Source organism: Poecilia mexicana, unplaced genomic scaffold, assembly GCF_051168715.1.
Source record: "Poecilia mexicana isolate PSO_F unplaced genomic scaffold, ASM5116871v1 scaffold_13, whole genome shotgun sequence".
NCBI classification, from domain to species: Eukaryota; Metazoa; Chordata; class Actinopteri; order Cyprinodontiformes; family Poeciliidae; genus Poecilia; species Poecilia mexicana.
In genome coordinates, this window is record NW_028263382.1 from 11,509,253 (window position 1) to 11,526,900 (window position 17,648).

General features: G+C 39.6%; 1 protein-coding gene across 1 annotated transcript in view; it reads right to left on the reverse strand.

The window, feature by feature from the left end:
* LOC106919890 (rho guanine nucleotide exchange factor TIAM1-like) overlaps window positions 1–17,648 on the reverse strand; it is a 51,279-nt gene that overhangs the window by 24,966 nt on the left and 8,665 nt on the right. The window contains exons 2-4 of the mRNA XM_088011667.1: window positions 3,866–3,952; window positions 2,863–3,778; window positions 722–1,181 (exon numbers count right to left, since the gene is read on the reverse strand). Coding sequence (XP_087867793.1) covers window positions 722–1,181; window positions 2,863–3,768 — 1,366 coding nt within the window. The 5' untranslated portion in view covers window positions 3,769–3,778; window positions 3,866–3,952. The remainder of the gene's footprint in view (window positions 1–721; window positions 1,182–2,862; window positions 3,779–3,865; window positions 3,953–17,648) is intronic.

Consider the following 17,648-nt stretch of genomic DNA (forward strand, 5'->3'; position numbering starts at 1 on the left):
ATATAAAAAGCTTGGCTACAATTTCTACATGCCTGGATGTGCTACTTTTACCTCTTCAAACAATTAAGCACAATTAAAAAGGACAATGTCCAACCATCACACTGTTCAGTTAGGAAGACGGGTTCTGTGTCAAGGAAATGGATGTCAAAAATGTGCATTTCAATCGCAGAACAAAGGCTAAAGGATTCATAAAGATGCTGGCTGAAGGGCCATTCAGCAACTAAGATGCCATTTTCACTCCAAAAGTACAGTTTGCAAAGACACTCAGGGACCAAGATCGTTATATTTGGAGTCACATCTTGTGTTCTGCTCAAAACTACTTGAAGAGTTTGGCCATAGCAACCTTTTGTACATTGGGAAGAATAAAGAGAAAGCTGGCAAGTCTCAGGGGTGACAAGTGCAAACAATTTGTGATTATAGCTGAAAAGTTGTGTGAGTGTAAACAAGGTGGCCTACGAAACCTCACCATTACTAAAATTCTATGAAACTGGTGTGAGAACTCATTGAAAGATACCCAGAACATTTGACCCAATTCAGGCAGCTTTAAGCTATTCAAACAAATAGACAAATAAACAGAAATAATTTTAGAAATTCAAATCTAAGACAGGAAAAATGTGTACTGATTCAATGTCTGACATTGAGAATAAAAAGGTAAACCATGTGGTCTTGGTTATAATTTTAGAGTTATTTAGTAATGTGTGATGCCAATGTTGGAACTTACCTTTTAGGGAAACCCAGTAAGTCTTCCACTTGCGTCTTGTGGCAGATTCAACTTTCTTGTTCTTTTTGTGCACAAGGAAGTTCTTTACAGCAAGTTTTCCAGCTTTACGGACCATCCCCTGGACGACGCTTAGCAACAGATCGGACTGGTAGGCGGAGCTCATGGTGCTTTGCTCATCGCTAAGTGCGGAGCCCGCTTCCTCCAAGCTCTCCGTCTGGCAAGAACTCATTTGTAGTTCTTGACGGAAGTTCTCGTACACACCCTGCACGCCCTCGCTGGCGCCACCGCCGCCACTGCTGCTGCCGCTGTCGCTGCCAACAAACACGTTCCGCCCGTGCATGGAACAGACGGAGAAGGACGCCGACATCGTCTTGTAGCGTCGAGGTTGGTGCACTGCCTCCACCATCACCCCGTCGATCCCGCTGTCTTCATATTCACTGCCGTCTCCGGCCGTGACATCCTGGAAGATGAAACAAGGCAGATGAGACGGCATGGCAACCGCCTTTTCTTCATCACCAGGAGCACAGCCAGGAAACGATGAGAAATCATGAATGACAACTCAGTGATATCTCCAGATACATGATAGAGCTATTCCTGAACAGCAAGCAAGTTTTAAAAAATCCTAGACTACTATAAGCTAAAGATGGATCTAGAATGTCTAATGCTGAGATTCTGATTAAAATTAATGAACAGGAAGGATTCTTCTGCATGAATACGGCCTGCCCTCCCTGTGGCACCACAAGGTCTGCACTCTCCTCCTCACAGGGCCAAAGGCTCCTGGGAGATAAAAGGGGATACACAGAGCCTGGTATCTCCATCTGGTCACATGATCTAATCATGCGCGCTGGAGCTCCATTCAACAAGGTTGACGGTGCCCTGTCATGACAGGGGCCACCACACACGTTTTACTGTTACACTCTTGCACAGGCCTCCCCTCATTATCATAACAAAGGCCCTGGGCATTTCTAACACAGTGACTAAATCTGCACTCACTCCCTCTCTTCTCTCCAGTCTCCTTTCCCAGGAAAAAAAACAAAAAAAAACATGGTTTCATCAGAGGTGAAATGCAGAAACTTTATGGGTTGGGTTCAATACAAGAAATTCTCAGAGACAACGAGGATTATTAATAATCATCAAAAGTAAAATAATGCCATGTGTTGTCCTGTAAATGACAGTGGTCATTTACAGTTTTTCTTTTGCATTAATTAGCAAATTAATGCAAAAGAAATCTCTTTCTTAGAGATCTTAGCTATCTTAATTTTTCACACTTATTTTATATAAAACTAAATTTTGATACCAAAGATAACCAGAGTAAGTACAAAATGCAATTTTAAAATTATTTAATTGATTAGGCTAAAAATGTATCCTTATTAACTTGATCCCAGTAACCATCTCCTGTACATAGTAACATCCTTTAGCAGCTACAACTGTCATCAAGTATTTGAGACTGGTATTCTTTTACATCACTGTGGAGGAATTTGGTCCAACTATTCTTCATGGGCTGAAGGTTCATGCACAATATTTCAATATGGAATTTGACTATGGCACTCTAAAAACGTTAATTGGGATATTGTTTATTCATTCAGAGGTGGGCTTAGTGGATCGGATCATTGAGCTACTAGATGACAAACCCTAAAATTACGGCAGGTCCAATGGACTCTGAGGAAGCAAAGTAGCCCCAGACCATTACACTACCACCGCCACTTTTGACAGTCACTACATTGTTGTTTTTCTGAAAATTGCCACCATCACAGGAGATGTGCCTATGGGAAAGTTTAACTGTTGACTCTTTTGGGATCATTAAGATGTTTTTTTGGACCTTTATAGTCCAAAAGAATAAAGAATATAGACAGATGTGGTTTATTTTATATTTTTGCTTGAGTAGTCAATTACAACTGTAATATTAAATATGCTAAAGGAACAAATGTGTCTTTTCCATTCTAGGAAATGTAAAGGTCATGTTACATTTTGTGTAAATACCTTTATGTGACAACACCTTGGTGTGTTTACCTAAGCTTATCCTGTTATGAACAGCTGTTGCTGTTTCATTTTTCATGAATCCATGTTGCATTTCAGAAATGATACGCCAAATATTATTAGAGATGTGAAAGGTGAACTCACAGATAAAGCAAAGATCTCACCTGTATGGTCTGCGCCCTCCGGCCCTGCATACTCTTGCACATTGTGGCTTGGAGGTTGCTCAGGCCTTCAGACAGGCAGTGAGAACGTCGGCAGGGAAGAGTGTACGCGCCGTATGAAGTCCCATCCTCCTCTGACGGTGACAGCCTCTTACCATCCTCTCCCTCTCCCACGGACCTGTTGGTGTCATGCCACTTGGCATAGCGGCCGTGGGTTCTGGAGGCAGGGCTGGTGTCACTGTACAGTTCATCCAGCGAGTTTGCTCTGTCGGCGGAGTCTGTTGGGCTGAACTGCATGTGGCCTTCACAGTCAGGAAAGTCTCTCTCATTAGCCATGTCGATGATCTCCTCAGTGCTGGTTAAATTATCTTGACTGACATCAGACAGGGAAAATTCTAGGCTGTCATCTCGCCAGGTGTCTGCAGATTTCGATCTCTTTTTGAAGCTGATTGTCTCTTTGGAGCACTCTAAGGTCTGCTGAATATATTTAACCTCATTTGTGTACACTTCCTCATCCTGCGTCTCTTCCGCAGTGGGACCAGGTAGGGTTATGTGCATTGTATTCATATGCACTGAGGGATTGGCCAGATCATTATGAAAGGATATAGGGCGCAAACTCATTGCCACACGATCCACCCAAATGGGGCTTCCAAAGTCAGGGAAGTTGTTTGTTTCATTGAAGGGTTCCAACCCATTGTCAGCTAAGGATTGTGGGATGCTGGGGGTGCTACTTGACCGAGTGCTCGTCTCAGAGTTTCTGTGCTCCATTTTCCCCGACGAAGCATGCCGAGAACGCCTGGACTGTTTGTTGGAAATGCGGAGAGACCGAGACATGTGCTTCCGTGACAAGTAGCCACGTCCAGTACTGTAGAGGGCATGTTCCCCGTTTTGGCTCTCAGTGTTCCCCATGGTTTAGAGTCTAAATGGAAAACAGATACATTTATTTTGTGCTCCATTTACAAATCAAACCAATAGACATGGAAACTGTTCAGCATTTTTGGCATACCTGCAGAACTTTAATGATTTTTCTGGCATCTTGTCACCGAAACTTCAGACAACTTGAGACCTCAGCAGCTGTCAGGTCCACAAAACCCTAAAAAAATACAAATCCATGTTTGTTTTTCAAGAAAGCATTCTTTATTTTATTTCAGTAAAGAATCAATGGCAACATTACAAGAAATTACAAAGTATACAAAACTAATTAAAAGAATTGTAGTTCGGGAAAAGAAGATAGGAGGCAGTTTGTCACTAGTGACCTTCCTATAAGGAACACACGTTGACAACAGACCAGGTAAATTGTTTCCAGTCAAGTACAAAATATGTTAATTTAATTAAACACTAATTTTATTGAATTTTTTACTCTTAAACTTATCTATCTTCCCATATTTTTAGACAGGAAATGCTGAACATGAGTAATTCTTAGTGCCTTTAACAAAGAAGGATCTTTGGTGGCACATCACCTCTAACCTCCATCCTCCATCTAAATTACCATTGGGTCCTTTGTAAATAACAACCCAGTGCAACCATCACAATAGTTTAAAGGTTCATAAAATTTAAAAAAAAATGCACAAATTGTGCCATTTTGAGGGTTTTCAAGGGGTAGTTTTAGTTTTGGTTCTTCTCAAACTAGCCATTAGCTTCACCCCAAAAGCCCAATTACTCTGGATTTATACTAAATAAAGACTCTCTATTGCAGATAAGCAGTTGCCTTACTTATAATGTTTTGACGGAAATGTCAGCAAAAATCCTGCATTACACCTTTGAGCCACTGAAGACAAGAAAATATAAATATAAGAAGTGATGTATGCATGTAACGTGCTACACTTCCTAAAGGAGATAACAAAGGGACATTAATTTCAATACAGGACGGAAATAGCAGTGTAATAGCGTAAAGCAAATGCAACTTCAGCTGGTTTACTCAGCTAAAACAACCTTTTACTTTCTGAACAAGTTTTGGTTGTATTAACCAGCCAAAACCTCCTATTAAACCGTGACTATATGATGATTGAGTCAGCCCCTTTTAAAATGCACCACAGACTGCAGTGACAGGCTGAGTGAACATGAGTTATTTAAAGCTGAAGTGAACCAACGTGTTGTTCAATTACCATTTGTTCTCAGAAGCTACCCCCTGCTGTATAGGGGGACTGCAAGCAGGAGGAGGGTTTTCACCAGACCACTTATTCAGACTCCATCCTCCGTCCTCAAGGCAGGACAACTCCCTCCGTTTTAAACCCAGAGACCATCAGCAGATGGGAGTGAAGATTACCCAGGGATGTAGCTCTTATCCCCCCTTCATGTTTCCTTTTCTAGCTTTAGGACTCTTTAGGGGTTGCAGTGTTTTAGTATGCATGTGTGTAGCTGATGCATGTAAGTGGGAAAAAAAAAAAATCCCAACCTCCTGCTGCTGCATGCACTCAAGCTTGCAGTGATGGGCGTGTTACATAAACTCTTGCTGACCTTGTTTTTCTACCTTGTTGTGCCCATTTCTCTCTTAATTATGTTCTCTGATCACCACTGACTTGCACTGCAATGGATAATGTTTTAGATTATTAATGTAATCCACCTCTTTTTATATAATTCACAGGAAAACAAACAAACGGGAACAAACACAAAGTATAAGTGCCTGCAACATTACCCTCTGCGCTACATCAGGGCCGTACCATTTCCTGCTAAAATTTCTTCATATTTTATTTGTTTGAATGTTAAAAATTAATGGTTCTGCAGATGTCATCTTGTGTAGAGAAAAAGAATGTATTTTAGGCCTGAAGTCTAAATCTGTGTCTGCTAATGAAGGTTCTGCTACTTAAAGAGGATCTATAAAACTGTGGAATAGTATAATATAATATTATATTACATAATATAATGTTGTTATATTATATTATATTATACTTTATGATATTATACAAATCGTCCATCTATTAATGCTGCATCGGGAGTTAATCACTTGCTAACAAGTTGGACAGCAAACTGCACACAGATGTTTTTCTTGTGGCACAGTACAGTCTGTTGTCCACTGTAGCTTACTAGTGAGTGTATTTATGAGAAAACAGAACTTATTCAAATGTCAACAGAACAGTCACTGATCACTGTCCCAGATATCCTCCTATAAAAAAGATAGTACAGTTCTCTATAAAGGCTTTTTTTTTTGGCAACAAAACCCGTAACAACTGTGCATGACTGAACCTGCCTGCCTCTGTAACCCAATATGAGTTGCAACATATGTGTGCTTTTGCTTTTTAAGCCTGGATCCACAAATTAAGGTAACCATTTTAAGGCACATGAACAGTTAAGTAACAGAAAAACAGAAATCTGGGGTAACAATATCTCTCTGTCTTACTAACCTGCAATAGGAAACAAGTAGAGTATTGTTCCAACTTTTTCTAACCCGACTTTCCAATCCCCTTCAGTACTTGTGTGTGTAAATTGTGTAGTTGCAACAGTATTAAAAAAAAACACTCCAAATTAAAAAAAGGTTTCCACAGTGCCAGGGCCAATCAAACTAAACAGGAATAGAGCCGTTTCTCTTCTTGACAGCACAGAAGAAATGTAGCCACTAGTGAGAATGTCAATCATTCCACATTGATGCATGTGCAGGGAAAGCATCATGCCACTGGGACTGTTGGACACCGATCCGGGTCAGTTCAGCTACGTGTCATAAATCCTCATAGAGGCTCATCAACATAACCATGCTCTCCATAGAAAACAACCTTTAGTCGCATCACAAACTGCTACCCCTGTCTTGGAAAAACAAAGTACACATGAACATTTATGGATTTTGCTTAAAGCTTCATTGGTGCCCTGGGACTTTTAAGTTTCCTAAACATGAGGTAAACAGCGATTCGCCTCTCATTTCAGCGGGATGTGTGGGTGCGGAGAATAGCTTGACTCATAATTTGCTTCTGTAACAATCCAAAAATAGGAACACAACCACAAGACTTTTTTTAATGTGTCTACATAACAGCAACAAAACCGCTTCTAGGAAAGTAGAGATTCAACAAAGCTACCACCTATTTGGGAAGGTGTGAATACATGGAAAGCAATATGCTGCCTTTAGGTAGGCAAAAAAATATACATTTATCTGTACCTTTATTTAACCATGAACATTTTCTATGTTCTCCCTGTGCATGCAGGCGTTCTCTCAGGGTACTCTGACTTCCTACCACAGTTACCAAACATCACTGTTGGGTTAATTGGTCCCTCTAAATTGTGTCCAGGTGTGAGTGTGTAAATGGCTGTTAGTTATGTAAATTTTTGTGCTTCAGGTTAAAATCTTATTTTGCATTTGTTAGATGTTTTTCATGTCGTACTTACTGTCCATATGTAAATTAAAGCTGTTTGGAGTCTGAGCTGCAACCTTAAGGTTTTCTGTTTGCAGTTTCTCAGGATGCTGCGCTTCAGCGGGAGCTTTCTGGGACATCTACACTTTGGAGTATTGCCAACTCTCTTAAATGCTGTATCCACAGAAATCATTCTCTCTGCAGAACGGGTGTGTCTGAATTATCTTGGACTGGCCTTATAATCCATAGTGATTCTCCAGGATCAATGCTGAAGTGCTTTTCAAATGCATTTTGTAAAACTGGACGCTAAAGACCAGCAAACTGCAACAACATCCGGTCAAACTTAATGATAATTAAGTAAATCGATGCATCTAGCAAGATGTGCCCCGCTGCTAATTAACCTCATAATTCAAATACACTGCTTTTCCATGATAGATGTGGTTTTCCATTTGGAATTGTTATCTTTATGTATTCCCTGGTAACACCACGATTTGTATAATGTCCTTATAAATAAAGATTTTTCTAAACAATGGCCTGAGGGAAGGGGGTGTCATTATGTCAGGTCTAAGCTATGTGAAGGGTACATTTAAGGTCCTTTTGTTGCAAAACAACACTTAAAGGCACATCTTACGACTGAGAAATTCCTAGGCTTGCTGGAACAGGAAGAGGAAACTGTCAAAACCCCCATTTAACTTTGTTCCTTAGACACTCGGGGACCCAAAGCCAACTTACTTTTATCTTCTGAAAATCCCCCCAGAGGCAAAAACGGATTTACCAACAACTAAAAGTGAACAAAGATTCTTCAAGTCATCAACTTTAAATATGCGGTCTAAATAGTTTAGCCACAAAGCCTATAAAAAAATAAAGGGTAATATAAAAAGGCAACAAAAAAAAAGATGTTTGCAGGGATGAGAGACACCAACTATGCTGTTGAAAAGAATGCGCTGGGCTCACTAGTGACGAGCTGAAACATAAAACCCTGTAATCTAAACACAGCAGGCTCTTAAGATAATAACACAGGTAGGTATACAGAACAGGGGAGGGGTTCGGCAAATTAGGGCTGCACTGAAGACGGATCATATTTTCCAGTTAACTCGCATCCGTATGTGTGCAGGAATAAGACCCAAATAGCAACACTATGACTGCTTTTCTTCAATCAGTCGTTGTTTATCTGCATATAGCTGTAATCCTTAGTACTGTGCAACGGTACTATTCCGACAATAATTTTCCTACCTTCCTTTTATTTTATATTGTCTTTTTTTTAAACTGAAATCTCGTTTTTTCTATATTTCTTCTCTATTTTTTTTAGTTCTGGTAATACTTACAGTACAGAACTATACAGTTAAAACCAGAAGTTTACATACACTTAATAAAAGGCACACCTTTTTTTCTCACTGTCTGAAGATGGACTGGACCAAACGTCTCCTGTTATAGGCCAGTTAGAATCCTCCAAGTAATTTCTATTTATCAAGGTCCAAAATAATGGCAGAACAAGTTGCTATCCTCGTGGCTATTGATGGCTGCATGCTCAGTGTTGGGGCCAGTGGGGTCTGAGCTCAGTGGGGTGTTGTGTACTAAGCTGACAAGTGGCCATCTGGAGTGTCAGTGAATGTCTGGCTGTGTTGTATAATGTGTGTTACTCCAATGCCTCCGTCAGAACCTGTTAACACCGTTTCTCCCCCTGATTTAACAATGGTAAAATCTGTGGTGTCATTAACTGAAAATTAAAAGCCCATGTCATATTATTATGATAATACTGTACATATAAATGTACATTAATCGAGCAAACCACACGTGTTGGTTTAAAATGAATTGCAGGTTTTAGGATTTACAATTACAATAATGCTATTATACATATTGTAGTTTATAAAAATGCAGACACGATAGTTTTCACTGGATAATCAATCCTTCAGTGGAGACAAAGACGACCTGTGTGTCTTATTGGACACATTGTTACATTTTAACAACTTGAAAGCATGACACATTGCACTTGCAGGGTATATTTGACTATGTCTTAGTATCAAAATGTTCTGAGATATCATTTAGGTTAATAACTCCTAGTGAAATGCATTCTATATTAATTCATTACAGACTGATGTTTCCAAGCGTTTCGTTCTATTAATGATGATGATTTTCTGCTTGCAACCAACAAAACATTACATTTAAGATTAGAATATTGAATTAGAGTAATACAAAACGTTTTAAATACAGAACTGTAGGCTTAAGGAAAAGTATATTCATTACCTGCTTAAATGTTTTCCTTTAAAAAGGCCAAACCAAATGGCATCATCGGAACATGTTTTCTTGTCATTAGGTTGGAAACTGTGATTTTTTTTTTTAAAACGTCATTTTCCACCAATAACGTCTCAAAAAAGCAATTGTTTCTGTCTTCTTTTTGGAAAACTTGGATATTTTTCTTTATTTTGCAGCCTATAAATAGAAACATAGTGCCCTCTTAAAAAGGGCTGCAGACCCCTGTTTTAGACCAAACAGAAAAGTTCTGCTTCAAACAAACACGCTGGGCTGAAGGAACTGAACAGCAAGACAATTTATGCGATTGCTGTTTGTCAATTAGTTTGTTTTCACCTTCAGGAACACAGTGTGAGTTGTTAAAGTCGGTGTACACATGTTTGTGTAAAGCGCCGCGTGTTGTTCTTCCATCCGAGCCCATCAGAGCCTGGAACCAATACTACTACAAAGTCATTTCATGAAGGAAAAAAGTAACCGCTTTACACCTTCACATTGGTCTCAAAAGCAAGATGACAGTGTGGTTGTTAGCAGGTTTTAAGAGCAGTGTAAAAAAAGGTCCCGTGTTCTTTAAAGTGACATGGAGTCCGACGCTGAGCTGCAGCTGTTGTTAAAAAAGCCTAATGACATCTTGGTCCCTACCAGTGTTTCCTCTAGGGTATCCCTGCATGCAGAGGTCACTACTATCCCTGGCAAAAATATGAAACCACCACATTGCAGAATGGCTCACTCAGCTGTTTTGCTTTGTACTTAAAAAGAGCAAATGTGACATTTTTACTTGACAACTCCACATTCTGGTTTCGTAAATCTAAAAAAAAGCCTAGTAATCGGATTTTTTTCCGATTAAGGAAGTGTAATTCTGCAAATGAGTTAGAAGTTTAAAACTAGAGCTCTTCTGTTTTGCAGCTCCACAATTTTCAGTCAAAACAATGCAAAGGATCATTTTTGTACTTTACGTTAGAATATGTAACATCATTCATATAGAAACTTAATGTAAGAAAAAAAAATGCAGGAATTCATAAATACCTCAAAAATGGAGTGAAGAAACGCTAATATGGTCTGGTCTTGATATTTAACATTTCACTTCAGGATTGGAGTTGCCAGTTCCAGGCTTTCTTCTCCACTGAGCTGCTACTCAAATGCCAACTCCAACACACAGACTCACAGTTTCTCATTGACAGCTTTTCAAAGCACCTCAACAGCTGCAAGTTGAAAGCAGTCATAAACCACTAGACCTCAGACCAGCATTAGGTTCCAATATTAGCACCTTCTCATGTTTATTATTTTGCCGGGGACGAAATTTGCATTTTTGAATCATGAAGGAGCCAGAGGGAGTTTTGATAAACAGTCCACTATCTTGTCTTTCAGTAAACAAATATCCATATGCAAATCAGAAAAAAAAAATCATTTACATCTGCAGTCTCACAACGGTTACACAGTTACATCCAATCAGAGGAATGAAACCGGTGACGATGTAGGAAAGAAAAAGGGCCCATTTTCCTTTTGACATTAATATTGTGAAACAATGCCCTATGTCATAAATGACTCTGACTGGCTTCGTCTGAAAAACGTTGGGTGGAAATATTAATGAGAGTGGAGCCAGATGCATAAAATGTGAGATTTGCGATGTAAACTGATCTCTCAGGACTAATACGTAACTTCAAAATATAACAGTGTTCTCAAAAGAGAGAGCAAGATTCAGAATTTCTTCTACCTGGAGTTTATCAGGATTTCCGTAAAATAAATATTTATATATTTCATCATTAGGCGCTGAGAGCCCTTTTCAGACTCAGATGTTTAGAAATAATTGAAGAAGTAAGAAGCTACGTCACATCAACGTAGGGTTAATTCAGGATGCGAAAGACAGCGAGTGAAACTAATAGATAACAAGAAGGATGAAAAGAGCTACGCTGTTTTATCAGTTTGAGTTTTCAACCTTTGTCATGGAACATGCTAGATTTGGAGATGTTGGCAGCTTTTCCTAAATCTCAAAGTCAAGGTAAGGATGGACATTCGTTAAAATACTCGTACACAGACTACATTGTTAGCAATGCTAGCTGCGCTAACATAATTTGATCTCTAAAGATCTCCTAAATTTGTATGCCAAAATATTTCCAAAGGGTCCAAACTTAAAGTGTAATCAAAACAATGGAACAATATTTTCCAAAAGATTCATTCATGCACTTCCCTTGGGCATTTCCAAAAAGCCAAACATCAGATTCCAGGTCAGTAAATGGAGGAAAACCATTCATGGCTTCAGTCTGACTGTGTTTCCTTTTATACACCACTATAAGTACCCACTCCACTCAAAATCACAACTGGGTCAACGTCAAGATGAATGTTCACATTTATGATTCCAATATTAATGAGCAGGGAATTCATGTTCCAGGTTGTTTTGCAAATAGAAACTAGAGACACAATAAGTCTATTCCTGTTAGATGCTGCAGTGGGGGAAAAATGCGTCTGTTTGTTCCCTACCTCATAGTAATTACAAAAATAACTTTCATGAGCCGAGTCTGCTTTTAAAGTAGATTCAAACTAAACCTTTTTCATTTTTGTCTTGCATTTTTTGTCTTATTGTTTGTGGTTTGTATATTTTGTCTTTCCTATTCCTTGGAAGAACTTTGTAAATTAAAGTGAAAATATAAATAAATATATTGAACACAAAAATAACTTTCCAAAATAAAAAAAATGTGCAAAAATAATTGTGCTATCTTTTAATTCCTGCATAACGTCTCCAGCTCGCCATCAAGGCTGCATGTTCAATGTTCAACATCTTTAAACTATATTTCTAAACCCATGAAGTTGTCTACAGCACACCCAAACAATAACTTGCCTGAAGCTCCCAGCTTTCTGCTGTGATGCACTTGTTCCACAGAGCAGAAACAAACAAGATCTCGGCACACATGACTGCACAAGGCAAGGTAGAAAATTAGTCAATTTCCTCCCAGCAACTCTGTTTACAGTTCCTATAACAGTCCTCTTTACTAAACTGCATGTGCTGGACCCTAGTACATCCAGGTTAAACTCGACGTCACTGCTTCCCTGTGTGTTACGTAGCACATTATGAAGGTTAATGCAAGCATAAAGGAACTAAAAGCTAAAAATAAGTGTTTAAATGTTAACAAATATGCGCGCATGTGAAATAACATTGGCTTTTACATTGTGTGGAGAGAGATGTCTGCATCGTGGCCGTGATCCTGCATTCTGCTTCATATGGTCAAAGCGTTACAAGCTTAGTTCTGAGAGACCACATGATCCTGACAAATGCTTGTGGCTTGTAAATCTACAATATAGCCTTTGTTCAACTGTACAGAGGCTTTCCAAGCTTAAGACTGTGCAAGCAAGCTCCTCCACACGTTTGCCTTTTCTGGAGACAATTTTGTTGAACGAGAATAAAAGCTAATTACATTTTCTGCATATTATTTTTGGGTACAAAGCGTTTTTTTTTTTTTCTTTCTTTTTAAAGAGAAGATTTGTTTCATTATTAAGGTTGCTCTACTTGATTCAGAAGCACTGTTAAGATTTACAACCCAGGCCGTCAGAATCTGACCTCCTGTCCTGCTGAGCCTTGAACGGCACATACATTACCATAACTATGACAGCAGATGACCATTTCTCGCCCTTCTCCCCACCGCAGGAGTCGCAGCGCCTTTTAAGCACAATGCTCTGATTTTAAATGAACTCGGACATCATGAAGTCTGCAGCTACCCCCCTCCAGGATGTGCTCTGGGGATTCTTTCTGACTTTGACCACCTCTCACATTTGCAATTCATCATTTGTCTTTCCCAGCATCACAGAACCACCAGTGCCAGCACCAGCAACCGCTTTGTCATTGCAACGACAAAGACAGGCTGCATTGTTTGTTTTCCTGTCGGGAATAGAGCACAATTAAATGTAGGTAATATTTTTTTTTGCTTTACACTGGAGTTTGACAGGTATAAAATGGTGGAAAACGAAGGTCCCTTTCCTACGTCGCACGTTAAGGCGGGCCTGAATCACCTTTTTTTACACATTGGGTCCTCGTGTAAAAGCACAGATGAGGAATGGGAGGTTGTAACTGATACACGGTGGATACGCCTCTCGACTGGCAACCACACCAGGCATAGAGTCAAATTGCCATGTATGTGTGAAGAAGGGGGTGGAACGCGCAGCACACCTCTCTAACCAGCGACACTTTTGTCAGTCGCAATTTTAGCTCGCCGTCTGTAAAAACACAACGATTCGGCTGTGAGCGCCTCTGTTTGGTCTGTGAGAATAACCAAACAGAAACAGCTGTGGTGTCACAACGACATCCATTTACACCCAGAGCGCTTAAGGAGTGTTTGAAACTGGCTGAGATTTATTTTTTTAAGACCTCAAAATATGGTCACAACATAGAAAATATATTTAAAAAAAAAAAAAAGTAAAAAGTGGAAACCGAATTCAACAAAAATATAAAATAGTGATAAAGCAGCTGGATGAATCTGCATGAACAAAAAATACCAACTTGCATCTGAAAACCTTAACCTGCATACTCAACACAAACTCAACATGCATCACCTGTGGAGTGTTTTTTGGAACACAAACAGCGTTTCAAAAAGCCAAACAACAATAACCAGCGAACATAATGACTTACCTTGTTATGTAAAACCAGGTGGGGTTTTTTCTTTGCTTTCTGCCAGTGAAGTAAATTGTTATCTAAGTTTAAGATCCTCTGATGTGAATTCCCAGCAGAATGACTATTTGCACAGAGGAGTTGGAAAACAGGAGGAGGGAAAGAAGGGGAGTGACTCTTCATTACCCTAAGCCACCCACCCCCCAAACACACTCCAGCTGATACTCTCCTCCCTCTCTTATTCTATAATTTCATCTCCGTAAATTGCAAATCTATTGCCAGCAGGAATTCTTGTTCTCTCTATATATAATTTCCCTCTAAAGGAAACATGATATTTACACAAATTGCTGACTTTTGAATGCAGAAATTTGGAGGTTTGTTAGTTTTTCAGAACATCTCAAAAAATAATCAGTTCAGCTAGACTTTGTGGCCAAAAATATCAATCTGCCTTTGCATGCACATGAACGTGAAAGACATCCCATTCTATAGGATTAATATTTTGTTGGCCAACCCATTTGCAACGATGGCAGCTTCAACTCACAAGTCCAAGATACACTGCTTGCCTTCGACTCTTCAAGTTCTGATCCGTTTTTCCCTGACCCACAGGCTCCAACTCAAAAGTCCCTCTACGGACTACTGGACTTGCAGGGTTGAGTATTCACAGAAGAGTACGTGCCATAAATCCCCCCAGCATGACAGTAAACTCAAAATTCTCAAACAAGCTCAAAGAAGATTGTCATTTCACGGTTCCATTTATTTTCTGTACTTCCGAGCTTCTACCATGGGTACGTAGATGACTTTTTTGCTAGTAAAAGGTTTAGTTTGTATTTTTCCACAAAGCAAACTTGTTTGTCTCACTTCCCATTTCACTCATAACATTGTCATAAAATTGCCTCATAGTTCTGACCAAGATAGACATGGAGGCTATTTTGGTCAGACATTTGGAGACACAGTCGCAGGGGATCGCTAGTGGTCTGTGAGGCCCAATTAACTTTAATGTGTTCTAATTGCTTATTTTGGTCGAATCAGATGCCAAAATGGATCTGGTGCGTCTTGCTGTTTATAGTCAGTTATCAATCAATCAATCAAATTTTATTTGTATAGCACATTTCAGCAGCAAGGCATTTCAAAGTGCTTTACATAATTTTAAACAGTGAGAAAGAAAAAGAAAGTAATAAAAAGATAAAAAGAAAAGATAAAATCACAGCCTAACAGGACAAGGCCTCCAGCCTTGCAGCACCAGGCTCCATCCGCCTGTTTCGCGAAAATTTTGCGCTAGGACTTTCGCTGTCCTACGCGGATTTTGTGCATTAATCGGTTACCTGTTAGTCTAGAATTTACAGGGTTAAACAGTGAGAAAGAAAAAGAAAGTAATAAAAAGATAAAAAGAAAAGATAAAATCACAGCCTAACAGGACAAGGCCTCCAGCCTTGCAGCACCAGGCTCCGTCCGCCTGTTTCGCGAAAATTTTGCGCTAGGACTTTCGCTGTCCTACGCGGATTTTGTGCATTAATTGGTTACCTGTTAGTCTAGAATTTACAGGGTTTTATATACGCGCAATGACTCCCAGTCACTCGCAAATACATAGAAGGCATCAATTGCCATAAGCAACTGTAAACAGGTGGGTTTTAAGTTGAGATTTAAAGGCACCCAGTGTTTCAGCTGTTTTACAGTTTTCTGGAAGTTTGTTCCAAATCCGTGGTGCATAGAAACTGAATGCTGCTTCTCCTCGTTTGGTTCTGGTTCTGGGGATGCAGAGCAGACCAGAACCAGAAGATCTGAGGGGTCTGGACGGTTGGTACAGAAATAACAGATCTTTAATGTATTGTGGTGCTAAACCGTTCAGTGATTTATAAACTAACAACAGTATTTTAAAGTCTATTCTTTGAGCTACAGGGAGCCAGTGTAGGGACTTTAGAACTGGTGTTATGTGCTCTATCTTCCTGGTTCTAGTGAGAACGCGAGCAGCAGCGTTCTGGATCAGCTGCAGCTGTTTGATTGATTTATTAGTCAGACCTGTGAAGATGCTGTTGCAGTAATCAATACGGCTAAAGATAAACGCATGGATGAGTTTCTCTAGATCCTGCTGAGACATTAGTCCTCTAATCCTGGAGATGTTCTTCAGGTGATAGAAGGCCGACTTTGTGACTGTCTTTATGTGGCTCTGAAGGTTCAGGTCAGAGTCCATCACTACTCCCAGGTTTCGGGCCTGAAAGTTAGTCAGTTTTATTGTAAAGACAATCCATTTTGACTACAGCTTATAAGCTTGTTAGTTCCAACCATGTTTGAAACGGAAGAAACCTTTTGGATGAGAAATAAAATCTCAAGAATGAAGGAAAGAAATCTAGTTGCTTTCTACTTAAGGTGTATAGAAGGAAATGAGGTAATAAAAAAAAATTACTTCCTCTATAACTTCAAAATGACTAAACAATACAACAGGGTGTTAAGCTTTAACTTAACTTAAAGCTTTCTGCCATTCATAATATTCGACTAAACTTACGTCACCAGATAAAGCCACACGTTGAAAGCAACCGAGTAGTGTATTTTCGCGACAGACTGTCTTTGCCAGGAAATATACTGAAAATGTCACTTCAAGATTTTGTTTCACCCCAAGAAAGTAATCCAGATTTAACATCCTGTTTTAAGGATCAGAGTAGGCTCGGTAAAACTTGATTCTGGAAAATTGAAAAAGGACTACTCTGTTGTCATGTATAATTCTAAAGATTTAGGCAACCTAATGGACTACATGAGAAGAGCACAGCACATCTTGTATGGTAATCACGTCAGCTCTGACGCAGTTTTTTTTTTTTTTTTTTTGAGGTAATAGAACTGCAGAGGACGCAGCAGAGAAAAAAATAAATGGGGGGAAATGTAAGAGTGAGGGCAACACATCGCATGTTTAACAGCAGCCTGCATCATGTGCCCCAGAAAACAGCTTGGCATGCACACCGGGCAGTGAAACATGCCCCGAGCAAGTGTGTGTGAGAAACCTCCAGCCAAGGAGGAAAGACAACAAGAGCTATGAACTTATGTGTCTTCTGTTCAAACTCAGAAGTTGGAAAATTTGACTTCTAAGTTGAAAGATAAGTCAAGTGGAAAACTCTCAAGACAAAACTCTGACTTGAAAAGTCTGGGTTCTCTGGCTAATGCTGAGATCACCCATGTCAGTTTCAAGCTCACATCTGGTTCTGTGTACTTCACCTCTAGTAAATTAGTACGAAGCCCAAAAAACTGATTTTGGACAGGTTGATCTATTGCCCTGGGTATGACTAAGGCTGTGCTGGGCAAATCACTGTGGCTCATCATTTCTTCGCATAGTGTTCATCTTAAATTTGTAGTGTCTTTGGAAACTGATTTTAAAAAATTAATCCATTTTTGTTTTCTAGCAAAAAGGGGAAATAAAACCAATAGTAAAGTGGGCATAGACACCATATTCCCCTATAATCACCAGATATCTAGTCAATATGTATGTTTTTATTTGGGGAGAAACAAAGGAAAAAAACAAGAATCATATTTTCCATACGGTTGCGACTGAACCGTTCGGTTACACGTCACCATAGGCCGACACTGGGACTTTTTGAAACCAGGTCTCCAAGTGGAACTTTTTAGTAGCACCCCACATGAAAGTGTGAAGTACTCTGCAGGTGTGAAAGCGACCATTCGTAGAA